The sequence below is a fragment of the Parambassis ranga genome, chromosome 19 (genome assembly GCF_900634625.1).
Source record: "Parambassis ranga chromosome 19, fParRan2.1, whole genome shotgun sequence".
Lineage (NCBI taxonomy): Eukaryota > Metazoa > Chordata > Actinopteri > Ambassidae > Parambassis > Parambassis ranga.
The window spans coordinates 14,739,632-14,753,979 of NC_041039.1; the positions used below are offsets into that span (position 1 = coordinate 14,739,632).

A 14,348-nucleotide genomic window follows, 5' to 3' on the forward strand; every position below is an offset into this window, starting at 1 on the left:
ATAAAGCCTCAGTTTATTGCCTGTTGGCATATGAGGTGCTTAAATTCCTTTAGATGCCTCAGTTAAAATGTTTACATCTTCTGAGATGAGATTTAAGGTGATGATTTAATCACCTGAATTTTTTGTTACACTTAAAACACATTGCTTTTACTTAGTTAAATTCAAACAAAATAAAACCCCACACGGTGATGAGTGTTGTACCTTCAGGTTCGGGTTCTACTTCTTGTAGAGTGAAAGGTTGTTGCTCTTCTGTAATTAAAAGACAATCTGTCCTTATTGCTGTTCCAGTGATTGTGGAACGTGACTGTATATCACTCTGTTATATGCATTGCTGTTAAAACCTATGATAAAACTGTATGTGAATGACCTCTGCCTGCAGCATTCAAACACTATTTTTGTAGTAGTATAAGAGAGAGTGAACTGCTCTTTATATGAACATGGGGAAGTATTTTGTACTTTGTTGTTAACTCACTTCACTGAGATGTGCTGTACATTTTGTACATGCAACCTGGCATATTTCTCAATGTGGAACAGTGTAATCCTTTAAAAGAAACTTGTATCTCAAGCTTAACACTAAATACTACAGCAGTGTGGTCTTGAAACCATGACTTAGAGGTAGGAGAAAACTTCAAAGTGTTTTGCATTTATACTGTAATCCTGTCTATAACCATTTCTGTTAGCAGGAATATAGTAATGTAGTGCTTATTCTGTGAATATTTGTATGTATTTTTACTATGTATGTACAGTACACTTTTGAAACTCATGTGGTAGGCATGCAACACCTTCACAGACAGAATAATACTATATACTTATACTGTATACACTTATACATGCACATACTCTTATAAGATATATTAACAAATAAACATTTTTGCTGTTAGCAATACCCAGTGGTATGAAAATTATCTTTCAACCCTCATGTTTCCACAGCTTAAGAAATATTCCCAGTTTTTGTAACAAATAATAAATAAATGATATGAAGATGACAATAACAAATAAAAGTATGTTTCCCACTTACCTCTTGCTAATAAATCCATTTTATCTCAGGGGCATTTTGACTCAAGTGTTTTTGTAGATCACCTATCAGCTGACGTCATGCTTCTCTAATACAATGAAATAAAATATGACCTGGGCAACATTATAAGCAGCTCTCTGTGCTAACAAACCAACAGAAACACACACAGCACTGGTTCAAATAATTGAAGGCCACTGTTGAAAGGATGTAAAGTTTTGAAGGTTAAGGTCTGGGTTTTCTGTCAATGTTTTATATAGATGCAGCCTAAGTTAAAAGGTCACAGCACTAACAGAAACCATAAAAACTGGCTGACCTGTCTGGTGCACGCTTGGTGTGAGTGTTGGGAATGAGCTGTTTTTTTTAAACACCCTTTTGTAACACTGTTCCTTTTTCTGATTATTGTCAAGCAGACAACAAATTCAGCTTTCTCAGGCCCAAAGAACCTCACAGGTCACTGAAGTGCAGGTCGCAAAAATCAACTTGATTTGTGCAGTTTCACAACCACCTGTCTGCTGATAGTGACGAGGAAGGACGGCAGACAAACTGTTAACTACAAAAGCAGGTCAATGAGAAATGAGATATGGTATGTGCAAAGTAGTTCTAAAGTTACATTTATTATATTGTTTGTGCAGAATAACTTAACAGGGAGGAAATACCAAAAATCTAACATTAGCTGAACTTAAATTCACTTTTAAGAGAATATCTAAAGATTATTCCAAATCTCTCCTCCTTTTAATTCCGGGTTTAATTATTGAAAACAGGAAATTATAATGTTTATATCATATCATAGCCCAATTTGATGTAACTGATGTTATTCGTTCCTTCCTGTCCTTTCACGCCTATAATACGTTTCCATGTGTCGGATTGGTTTAACGGGTGTTACAGTAGGACGGACGAACAGCTGTTCACCGCGTGACTGTCGCATGTGTTTCACTTCATCGCAACTTTGAGAGATGATCATGAAGAGCGTTGTGCTCCTTGTGTTTGCTTTTGCGTCTGTCACTTCAGCTTTTCACCTGTCTGAGCAAGGTAAGCTCCAGCCAGCGTCCCTTCGCTACACATTCATTCGCCTGTTCATGTTGTTGTTCTTTTTTAATGATGCACGCTTTCGCTTTCACATTGGACTCCATGGCGTCTGCTTGTTTGCTTCTATTGTTCTATGTTTTGGACACATTTTAATTTTATGAAACTCTTTTTTTTTTCAGACGAGTTTCACTTCAAGTTATGGATGACACAGGTAGGTTACAGAGAATTTACTGTATGTGCGCAACGTGTGGTAATAAGGAAGTGATGTGCAATAAAAATCACATCGTCATGGTTCACATGTAAGCTGCTGATCACTCACACAAACAACAAGTTAACAGCAGTCTCCCCAACACACAGCACAACAAAGTGTACAGCATGAGGGAGTACGACCAGAGACTCCAGGTATTCACTGACCACAAGAGGAGGATCGACAAACACAATGAAGGAAATCATTCTTTCACAAGTATGTTCACACTTTTATTAGCATTTATATATATGATCCATGCCAAAAGAAGCTGAGCTGCATTTAATGTCTCCCTGCAGTGGCGCTCAACCAGTTCTCAGATATGACATTCAGTGAATTCCGAGAGTCTTTCCTCTGGTCTGAGCCGCAGGTACAGTAACGCCTCCATATAAAGAGCGTACAGTACATGTGAGAGATGGGGATTTTTTTCACAGGAAGTTATTTTTTTTATATACAATGCCTTTTGCAGAACTGCTCCGCTACAAGAGGAAACTACTTTAGCAGCAATGGTCCGTACCCAGACTCCATTGACTGGAGGAAGAAAGGAAATTATGTGACAGATGTGAAGAATCAGGTGAAGTTTAACACAACACCAACCTTTTTTATGTCCACATATGCTCTAAGTTAAGAGTAGTGTTAATGTGCTTTTTTGTTGTTGTCGTTTTGGCACTAAAGGGATCTTGTGGTAGTTGCTGGACTTTTTCTACGACCGGCTGCTTGGAGTCTGTTACTGCCATCGCCACCAGAAGGCTTGTTCCACTGGTGACTTACTTTTACTTCCCTATCAAAACTGCTGCTGTTGTATTAAAAAGACTGGTGGTTAGCCAAAACTGTTTAACCTAATTTTTACCCATGTTTTTGCATCATACAGTCAGAGCAGCAGCTGGTAGACTGTGCCCAGGATTTCAACAACCATGGGTGTAATGGGTCAGAGTCTCACACGCATTTTTAAGATTTTAAACCTGTGCACATTAGTCACATGTCTAATAACGACTCTTAATGTGTCTTCCAGAGGTCTCCCCAGTCAAGCATTTGAATACATCATGTATAACAAGGGTCTGATGACGGAGCAGGACTATCCATACAAGGCTGTGGTAACGAATTGTGCTGTTACAGCTTTACACCTTCTAAACATCAGGTTTAATCGCTTTTTTTTTTAGGAAGGTATTTGCTTGTATAAACCACAACTGGCTGCTGCTTTTGTGAAGGATGTGATGAACATAACAGCGGTGAGTGATGATCAATGTCCATTTTTTCTCATTTTCATAATGAAACGTGTGAGTGACAGTGTTTGTCTGTTACTGGTTAGTATGATGAGATGGGAATGGTGGACGCTGTGGCCACACGCAATCCTGTCAGCTTAGCCTTTGAGGTGACCTCTGACTTCATGCATTACGATAAAGGCGTATACACCAGGTGAGAGAATGTCAAGGAGACAATATCACATCTATTCCTTATGACTGTACATAACCACAAGTACGGTAGCTCTTTTAAAACAATGCAAAGCTTCTTTTAAAAATAATCTAGATTGATAATAGGTTTGTCAGTGTATACGCTACATGTTTTGTGCTAAACCAAAGTTCTGTCTGTCCCTGCTCCTGATTTAAAACAACTGATACAACTGACTCCTGTTCCTGCTCTCAGCACTGAATGCCACAACACTGCAGACAAGGTGAACCATGCTGTGCTAGCCGTTGGCTATGGAGAAGAGAACGGGAGTCCTTATTGGATAGTAAAGAACTCGTGGGGACCCAACTGGGGCATAGACGGGTAATTTGTTCAACTCTGCCACATGTTTGTATTTCTTGCTAAATGTATACATGAAACTATAAAAAAGAAATGCTTTCGTCACAGATATTTCCTGATTGAACGTGGGAGGAACATGTGTGGACTCGCAGCCTGCTCATCTTTCCCTGTGGTGTGATTGTTGTTTTTACGTCATTGTACACTAAAAAAAGGACAGAAAGGGAATTCTAATCACAGTATGGTTTTTAAAAATTCATGATGAATATGTACAATACACACTTTATAATCAATGATGACTTCAAAGGAAATCTTTCATATTAAATTCACACAATAAACTTTATCTACTGGTTTGAGTCAGAACTTATAAAACGGATGTTCAAATTTTATATAAATGTATGGCTGACAAAGTAAAGGCTAAACAAAACTAAATGTTATGCAGTGGAGCCTTGGTTGAGCCCTAAAAATATAGCACTAAGACAATTTATTTTTAGTGTAGTGACCATAGACGTATATGAAAGATGGATGCAGCCATCTTGGCGCATTACTGTGCAAAATCCTGTTTTGAAGCCTGGATTTCTTTACTTCCCGGTCGCCATCTTGACATTTTTGAGCCAGAAGTGAACATATTTGGGAAATTTTGAGATGCAAGGTCTTCTTTGTTTTACTATACAACAAGTAGTATAAGCAGCTAATTCAGCAAGTTTGATTGCTGCAGCTGAAGCATTGCTTTGAACACTGATGTGAAGGATTGCTCTGAATTGCACACTGCCCGTTTTGACCGTAAAAACAATTGTTATCCCTTTACCCAGCCTTTACACTTTACTCCAAAAACCTTATATGAAAATAATATTTGTTCTCCTTTTTACAATGTCTGCTTCCATTTATAATTCATAACAGTTCTATTGTACTGTAGGGTACAGTTACCCCTTATCAATATTCAAACTTACCCTGTAATAGTATTTACATTTAATGTATTTTCTTTTCAATGAATAAAAGTATTTCTGAGGTTCTTAATTGTACATGGACATCAGTATGAATTTGATCTTTACTCATCATTAGTAATACAGGCAGTGTCCTTGTTCAAAGTGTCCTGTTAATTTCCCATGGTAAAGCCCAGAGTGTTGTGAAGTCAGCGACAACAAAAGCACTCGTACTGTTATAGCAAGATTGTCTAGGGTTTCAATTACACTGGCACATTAAAGACAAATAATATTGTAGTTTTTGAAAATCTTACATAGTGACACTTCACTGTAGATGGTGGTGCTCAGGACACTCAGCTGCAGGACAGATGAAGTCTTCAATCCATCCAGACACTAGTGCAGGTGGGAAACATCCTTGTCTCCTGACAAACACACAGGGCTGATTCAATATCCTGCAAACTTCATTCAAAGCTTGTCTTAGCTCACCTCAACGAGGTGCAGGACACACCAGCTTCTATATACAGACAGCCTGCCCTGGAGTCATACAGCTCAGTATCACAGTATTTATAGAAACTCATTCAGACTGGCCAATACATAATGACCACTGCTGTAATTGCACACTAGGAATGAATTGAAAAGGATCTGTTATGTACTGTAGTAATTGTTGCTTCATGGCTGGTAAGAGAAGTTTACACAGCTAACTTCAAGCCTCAGACAGCAGATAGTACAACTTTTTATATTCTGTGAGAATGAGAAGAACTTTCATGACATATGCTGGCTAGAATTGAAGCTAAGGCAAACACCAGGCTAGCAGCAAGCTAACAATATCGAGATGTGGAGGTGGAAGAATAAAGTTCTGAGGAAAACAGAACTCACCGGAGCTGCCTAGACTATGTGGGGTATCAGTCCATGGATAAGACCGCAGAAGACAGGAACACATCAAACTTTCAGGATTTTAAAACCCGAGGAAGAAATACAGGCCGCCCATTGGATCCGAGCAGTGATGACGCATACAGGTGGGCGAGCGGCTCACCGGTTTACCTGCAACACCGCCACCAGCCGGCAGGGGGAGTGTCTGGCTTCATTGACGCCCATTCAAAAATCGTCAAATTCTCCTATTACGCTACATTTAGTTTGTGTATCAGTGTCTTGCTGGCTTTTGTGTGGTTTGTGTGATGACAAGTCAGACTGTTTGTACAGAAAAGATCATCTGAGAAAATAAAAACACAAACCCTTAAATGCATATAGGAACTTTACGTTACAGTGGCATAAATACAAGAAGTAATCTGACGGGTGCATTTAATTTGCAGGGACCAGAAAGTGAAGAAGTTGTATCTAATCTGATAAAACGACATCCATGCCAGACCAAAATCTAGTAATTGTTCATGTAGGAGCCCCACTTTTAGCGAATAAAACCAGCCCCGGGTTGACGTATGACTACATTTCCCAGGAGCCCTCCTCGTCATCCAATAAGGAGTCTCTTTGTTGAATACGCGCAAAATCTCAATGGCTGTGTAGTGAGCGCTCTGACAGATAACGATAAGGCTGCAGTTAAAACTAATTGAAAAGACTGTCTAAGTTTATTGAACTTTATTGAACTGTAAACCAGCAAACGACAAACACACCGCGAGCCCCTGGAGACTTGTCTCATCTTTTGTCGCGTGCAATGCTGAAGAAACTACCCGCTACTTCGACTTGAATCGCCAGCTAGCTACTCGCTAGCTCTGCTCCTCAACAACAATGTCCAGTCTTCCACTAAATAACCTGAAGGAACAGCTGGCAAGACATAGCAATGCTGCTCAGAGCAAGCTGTCTCTGAACAAACCCAAAACAGGGTAAGTGAGGCGAAATTAGCACAAAGATAGAAAACACTAGCTAACTCCCTGGTTTGCAGCTATGCTAACAGTTCACCAGTGATAATAGCACAACAGAGCTATGTTAGTGATAACTTACCGTTTGCTTCTCTGGATACAAAACTAGTTTTACAACGCGATGTCGAAATTCATTTTGCACGCAGTTAGCTGTCTGCGAGGTGATGTTTACAGTGTTTATCGCAACTGGAAACATTACATTAGACCTAGTGCAAAATCATGCCATAATTTACCACAGACCCCCAAGTCCTCTCACTGCACTCCCCACATCAGAAACTGTGCCTAAATATTGTTAAAGTCTCTCTCATGACCACACTGCTTAAGTAATTGTTTGAGTTGTACTATTGCAGCACATATATGTCCTGTGTTGTTAATCTCTCACATTGTTTCTGTTTCAGGGCATTTTGTTTCAAAAAGAAGTCATCATCTGGAACATCTAAAGTGGAAGTCCCGACCAAGGTAAACAGCTCAAATGTTTTGGCAAACAGGAATGTCAATGCCCCTAGTAAGAACACTTTGGTGACTAAACCTCCTTTGGCATTTTCAAACAAGCTTGGGAGATGTCAAAAATCCAAAATCAACAACTTCTTCACTGTAAGTCCAGGATGTCAGACCGTTTCAGCTTTGTCTGGTACTAAGGTGACTCCAGCCCCAACTAAATCTGACAACCAGTCTTGTAGTGGCAATGGACTCAATTCCACAGGTCTTGATGCATCTCGTGAATTCCCGATGGATGACTGGGATGATTTTGATGACTTTGAAATGCCTGCCAAATCAAAAAATGACTCATTCAGTTCAGAGATATCTGTGAGGTGCAGCAATCCTCCCAAGATACCAGAGTTAGGCAGCAAGAATGGGGAACAATCAAGCATGGAAGCAGAAGAGCTGGAGCACTCTGTCAAGGCCTCTGTAGTTTCACCAGGACCTAGCCTGACTCATAAACCAGCAGATTTGGAACTTGATGATTCTCCTGTTAAAATGAGCAGGAAACATCCTCCTGCACATCTAAGATCTGTCATAAGTGACAGTGAAGAGGATAATGAAGAACAAACAGGTAAACAGCTGTTTATTTTTTACTCAGACACCAGGTGTTAACATTACAGAAACAAAAACCACATTAAATATTTATTTTTGCCTTTTAGACAGTAAAACACAGCCTCCTAAGGCGCAATGGATCGACCCAAAGGTAATAGAGGTCGATGACCACTTGGAGCCTGAAGATGACTTTGATTACATCCCTCCTTCACCAATCCCTGATGAGACCTTTTATACTACTTCTACATTGGAGATAGGGTCAGTATATTCAGATTATTGTGTTCACCTTAACAACAAAAGTAGTATTGATCTCCCAATTCATTACAAAAGGCAGGCCAGTTTTTAAACTCCAGATGTAAACTTACATCTGGAGTTTAACCTCTTTGTCGAAAGAAATTCCTGAAGAGTTGCAGTGGTGCAGTTCTGCACCACTGCAACTCTTCAGGAATTTCTTTTCAACAAACTCCTCATCTTGTAATCCTTGGTCTGTGGCCATTTGGGTGTCTTCTACTTGTAATACTGCTGCTGGAGGTTTTGATAGCATCATTGTCTCTTATCTCTCTCTCACCCCTATCAGTCTTATGTGCAAGACTGTGCTAGCCAAAACATTAGTGCTTCTACTGACCGCTCCTTCTTTTGAGAAGGAAAGCAAGAAAGCAGGTGGTGTAAGCAGTGTGCAAGCTCGAAATGAAGATTATGACAGTTGTTGCACATGTTTCTCTCCTCTGTTATTGACCTAAAATGTCCAGCTAATCAGCTTATCATAGTTATTTACCTACATTTTATTGCCACCCCCCTCTCTGTCAGTTCATGCTGTAGTTATCATTTTAACACAGAAACTTCAAAGAACAATTGATAAGAAATGTTACTCATCATGCATTCAGCAGTACTTAACTACCTTCTATCCCAACAGAACTAAACCAGTTGAAGCTCAGAGTAGAGACAATGCTCCACAGTCCAAGAAGACCATCACAGCTCTTGATGAACCTTCTGATAACTGCTCGAACGATCAAAAAAGTGAGTGTTGTGCCCCTTTCCCCTGATTATTCTACTCCTTAATAAATAAACACGTCTTTATCATTTTGATCTCTGTAATCTCACAGATGGACAACTTTTCAGTATCATGGAGTCCATTTGTGCTCTGGTTGATTCCATCCCTGAACATGAGCTAATAGCACTGTCATGCGGAAGTGAACTGTTACTGAAGAGGGCTCAGAGGTGTGTTTAAATATAAAACAGCTTTGAGTACGGTATTTATTGCATGATATGTTATATCAGAATGACCTAAGTCATGCTCCTCTCTCCTGCAGGAAGAGGATACTTGCTACTAGTGGTGACTTTTTGTACAGGATGCAGCAGCCAGACAGCACAGTGATTTCTGAACCCAGCTCCAGAGAAACCTCTTTGTCGAACTGTGCTGCATCTACTGTTCTATCATCCAGCACCTCTGTGCCCGTGGATTCCAGGAAGTCTCGTCAGCTCAAGAGATCATCTGTCATCTCTGTGGACTACGACTCTGATCACTCTGACAGTCTTATGAATGTGAAGCCTCTACACAAGAAGGACAGCAGGACAATATGTCTGGAAAATGAAACCATCTGTGACTCTCCATCCACAGACTCCCACAGCAAACATTATTTTAATTCTGACAAAACAAACATAGATTTTGACAACTCAGATCTCTTCTTCTCGCCAAAGAAGACAGAAACGGTTGTGCCGAAGAAATCCCAAACCTTTACAGCTGCAGACAATATAGAAGCAGATGACTTTTACATTGACGACTTTGACATAGATGACTTCAATGACTCTGATATTCCAGGCTACTTTGACGATCCACCACCCTCATCAGGACCAAACCCCAGTACTGTAACTACAACAGTAAAAGAGGGGGGACCAAGCAAGTCTGTGTGGGAGAAGAAACCAACGACACCTGCTCCTGCATCAAAACCCTCAAATATTTGTTCCCCAGGCAAGTCAGATGGATAAAAATCTGAATCTTTATATGTTAAAACACTGGAGAAAAGTAAATTCCTCAACAAAATCCTGACAATTGTTGTCATGGCACTTTCTAATTCTAAGTGCAGCACCTTTCAGGAATTTACAGTGAACGTAATTAATCGGGTTGTGCATTCCTCTCTTTGCAGAACCCACCTTCAAAAATCCAGCTCATGATCGTTTCAGAGGATTTAACTTCTCCCATTCACAAGAGATGATGAAGATCTTTCACAAGCGCTTTGGACTCCATCAGTTCAGGTTTAATCAGCTAGAAGCAGTCAATGCTACACTTCTGGGAGAAGATACGTTTGTTTTGATGCCCACAGGTTGGTAAAACACATAAAAGTGTCTGTAAAACTACTGTAGTCACGGTGTCTAGACGTTCCTAACTACTGCATTTTTAGGTGGCGGTAAAAGCTTGTGCTACCAGCTGCCTGCCTGTATCTCACAAGGAACTACTGTGGTTATTTCCCCACTTAAATCACTTATTGTTGACCAGATCCAGAAACTCACCACCCTTGATGTAAGTTGATGTAATGAGCAATAATGAGAAAGTTAGTGAAGTAGTTTTTGCAGTTCTGTGTTAACTTGTTTGTAAAATCTGACGTTTCAGATTCCAGCAACAAGTCTGTCTGGTGATAAAAGTGACAGTGAAGCTTCAAGGATTTATATGCAGCTTTCCAGGAAAGACCCCATCATTAAATTGCTTTATGTCACACCTGAAAAGGTGAGGTTTTTGTCACAACTGAAAGCCAACTTCTGTATTATAAAAATGATCAGTAACTGATAACTGTTACATCTTCTTCCCTCCAAGGTAAGTGCAAGCAACAGATTAATCTCTGCCCTGCAGAACCTGTATGAGCGGGGTCTCCTGGCTCGGTTTGTCATCGATGAAGCTCACTGTGTCAGTCAGGTATGTTTCACTACTTATAAAAGTATATAATCTGTAGTATGCTTTTGTGTCTTGCAGCAGCCATTTAAATCATCCTGTCCTCATAATCCTTTCAGTGGGGCCACGATTTTCGCCCAGATTATAAGAAGCTGCATGAACTGCGTCAGAAGTTCCCCAAAGTGCCAATGATGGCTCTGACAGCCACCGCCACCCCACGTGTGCAGAAAGACATTCTCAACCAGCTGAATATGACTCGACCGCAAGTGTATGTGGTCACAGAAGTTTTAGATTCATCAGTACTGGAATTTTCACTGCTGACTTGCATTTTCCGTTGATATATTTTCAGGTTTACTATGAGCTTTAACAGGACAAACCTCAAGTACGCTGTGCTGCCCAAGAAACCAAAAAAGGTTGATGAGGACTGCATCAGCTGGATCAAGAAAAACTACCCACGTAAATAATTCAGTACTTTTTCTGATCTGGATTCGGGCTGTTTTCAGAATACCAGCATAACTGCTATGTTAAAAATTCAGCTGTGTATCAATATGTTATGGTCTGACTTGTATGGATAAACAGCATGAGGACTACAAGGCCTGTGTAATATTATGTTTTTCATCAATATTTTACTGCATCTGACATTTTTTTAATTCTTAATATTATCATATTTTCTTGCCAAATGATTAGTTGCCTTTTGATTCTTAGCCTTCTAATCACTGGATGATATGTTCATCTCATGCATGTTGCAGGTGACTCTGGCATTGTGTACTGCTTGTCACGTAATGACTGCGATGCCATGGCTGAGAGTCTGCAGAGAGCAGGGCTGCTAGCGTTGTCCTATCACGCAGGACTGAGTGATGGTGACAGAGAATATGTGCAGACCAAATGGATCAATCAGGACGGTTGTCAGGTGAGATCACAACTAAACCAGTAGCTTCGATAGCTAATTTATTAGCGCAGTTGTCATTGCTTTTAACATAAGCGAGTGAGTAACACATCCTGTCGTTTCCCTTTTCTGTCAGGTGATCTGTGCTACTATAGCCTTTGGCATGGGCATTGACAAGCCTGATGTGCGCTATGTAATCCATGCCAGTCTGCCGAAATCAGTGGAAGGTTACTACCAGGAATCGGGAAGAGCTGGCAGGGATGGAGAGATTTCTCACTGCATCCTCTTCTATTCCTACTCTGACGTCCACCGCATCAAGAGGATTATCGGCAGTATGTGACCTTCTCATTGTGTGATTATTGATGCTAGATTAGTGTTTGTCACTAAACTCTGTGGGTTCTTTATCAAAGTGGACAGAGAAGGTGACAGACACACCAAGGCGACTCACTACAACAACCTACACAGCATGGTGCATTTCTGTGAGGATGTGATGGAGTGCAGAAGAATTCAGCTGCTTGCTTACTTTGGAGAGCTGAAGTTCAACAGAAACTTCTGCAAGGAGCACCCACATGTCACCTGTGACAACTGCGCCAAACCCAATGTAGGAATCACTTCTTGTCTGTTAGATATATATGTAGCATCCACATTTGGGCTAATCAACATGTTAACACTCTTGTAAACAGCAATACAAGATGAGGAATGTGACTGAAGATGTAAAGAAGATTGTGAAGTTTGTCCAGGAGAACTGTGAGAAAGTTGGATCAAGGTTTGGAAGGACTGCTCAGCAAACCCGCCTCACACTGAACATGCTTGTGGATATATTCCTAGGTATAGTACATACACAGTTGTAGGCAAAAAATGCATGTTGCAGCTGTGTTCATATACTATGTACTAAAGTCTTTCTCCATTTTTGTCAGGAACTAAATCTGCCAAGATACAGAGTGGGATGTTTGGAATGGGAGGAGCCTATTCTCGGCATAACGCTGACCGTCTCTTTAAAAAACTGGTTCTGGACAACATCCTGGTGGAGGACCTCTACATCACTAACCAGGGTCAAGCTGTGTCTTATATCTCTGCTGGAACTAAAGCCATGAATGTGGTGTCTGGACACATGCAGGTACCACTCCTTCATCAGGCAGTGTGGATTGTGGAAACGATTTATTGTTTATCAATTCTTCTAAAAATAACCAACACTTGTTGTTTCTCAGGTGGAGTTTTACCTGACCGAGAGTGCATCCAGCATCAGGAAACAGAAGACTGCTGTGGCCACGAGCATCTCCCAGAGAGAGGAGATGGTTCAGAAGTGTCTGAAGGAGCTGACAGATCTGTGCAAGCAGCTGGGGAAAGCATTTGGCATTCACTATTACAACATTTTCTCCACTGCCACTTTGAAAAAGATAGCTGGTAATTTCAACTATTCACATGTTTCTTACACATAAAATATTCAAGTTTTCTAACTTGTCGCTCTTTCTCTCGCAAACAGAGAAGCTTTCTTCCGACCCTGAAACCCTTCTTCAGATTGATGGTGTGACAGAGGACAAACTGGAGAAGTATGGAGCTGAAGTCATTCAGGTCTTGCAGAAATACTCTGAGTGGCAGCTACCTGGTAAGTTTTGACATTTTCTGCTCTCCATAACGCTGTGTTGCTCATTGTGGTGTTGAAGTTGTTATTGCTGTATCAGAGGAGCAGGCTGACAGTGGAGCTGATGGGTGGATAGACACGACACGAAGCCGCACCTATGAAGACGATGAGGACAATACAGAGTCCTCTACCTACTTCCGAAAAGCGGCTTCACAGGGACAGAAAAGAAAGAAAGCTCCGTTCTTCAAGTATTCCAAGAAGAAAAAAGGAAATGGCAACACAAGCTACAACTCAAAGGGGTCTGTTGGTCTTATATTGTCTAATTGTGGATTGTATTTAGCAATTAGCATTACTTCATATCTGAAATTATTATTAATGTTTTTCTCCTTGTCTTGTTTTGTGTTCAGTCGTGGCAGCAGTAATAAAACGTGGTCATCATCCAGCTCCAGAGGTGGATCTAAAGCTGCAAGTCAAGGGACCTGGAGTTCAGCAGGAGATGCATCAGCAGGCAGGAGACCAGGATTCCTATCAGCACCAGTGCCGCAGAGACCCTTTTTAAAGCCAGCATTTTCAAACCTGAGCTAAAGCTGTGTGCTTTCTGATCTGCCTTGTAGGGTAGGGAATGACTTATACACTACATGTTCAAACCGCTTCTGTAGAGTAGAGGTCTGTAGAGTAATAACCTCCACTGTTTATAGAAACTATATTTAAGCTTTGTACAGTGTTTTTAGTGTTTGTCCAGCTTTTATGCCGATGTAAAATGTCTGAAACGAAAGAGCATATTGTCCTTTTTTTTTTAAAACGTACATTTTATTTTTTGTATTAAAGATAAAAAAAAGTTCAACTCTTGATGACTTCATTTGCTAGAAGACAGTGACCATATAAAATCACAGCGGGAGCCGCTTCACTTTTTGTATTTCATGTTTATTTCAAGTTTGACGTTTTCTTTAATGGCACCAGTTACAAGGGACTATTGGAGGAGAAACAATATTTTATACTGACTTGTACAGAAGGTTACTTACAGTACAAACATGGGTTCGGAATGGATAAGACTGAACAAGAACTGGATTTGGCACATGTATTTATTTATAAGTATATATATATATACTCGAATATTGAACTTAATTAAACACCAATCT

General features: G+C 40.4%; 2 protein-coding genes across 3 annotated transcripts; both read left to right on the forward strand.

The window, feature by feature from the left end:
- Window positions 1–1,885: 1,885 nt before the first annotated feature.
- On the forward strand, window positions 1,886–4,388 carry ctsh (cathepsin H). Its single transcript, XM_028431206.1, has 12 exons — window positions 1,886–2,044; window positions 2,221–2,252; window positions 2,399–2,504; window positions 2,585–2,655; window positions 2,755–2,859; window positions 2,961–3,047; window positions 3,157–3,212; window positions 3,298–3,379; window positions 3,446–3,514; window positions 3,595–3,701; window positions 3,930–4,055; window positions 4,140–4,388. Exons 1-12 carry the CDS (start codon window positions 1,969–1,971, stop codon window positions 4,207–4,209), a joined length of 987 nt encoding a protein of 328 aa, XP_028287007.1. The 5' UTR covers window positions 1,886–1,968; the 3' UTR covers window positions 4,210–4,388.
- Window positions 4,389–6,451: 2,063 nt separating this feature from the next.
- Window positions 6,452–13,982, forward strand: blm (BLM RecQ like helicase). Of its 2 annotated transcripts, XM_028431205.1 has the most exons (22): window positions 6,452–6,786; window positions 7,221–7,281; window positions 7,375–7,876; window positions 7,965–8,115; window positions 8,771–8,874; window positions 8,961–9,075; window positions 9,168–9,826; window positions 10,002–10,178; window positions 10,257–10,375; window positions 10,466–10,579; window positions 10,667–10,765; window positions 10,861–11,009; window positions 11,091–11,197; window positions 11,491–11,651; window positions 11,764–11,959; window positions 12,038–12,228; window positions 12,311–12,455; window positions 12,545–12,744; window positions 12,836–13,031; window positions 13,111–13,233; window positions 13,310–13,508; window positions 13,617–13,982. In XM_028431205.1, exons 1-22 carry the CDS (start codon window positions 6,692–6,694, stop codon window positions 13,792–13,794), a joined length of 4,041 nt encoding a protein of 1,346 aa, XP_028287006.1. In that variant the 5' UTR covers window positions 6,452–6,691; the 3' UTR covers window positions 13,795–13,982. The 2 variants fall into 2 exon arrangements, with proteins under 2 accessions (XP_028287006.1, XP_028287005.1); XM_028431204.1 differs by having other exon boundaries at window positions 7,221–7,876.
- The last annotated feature ends 366 nt before the right edge of the window (window positions 13,983–14,348 follow it).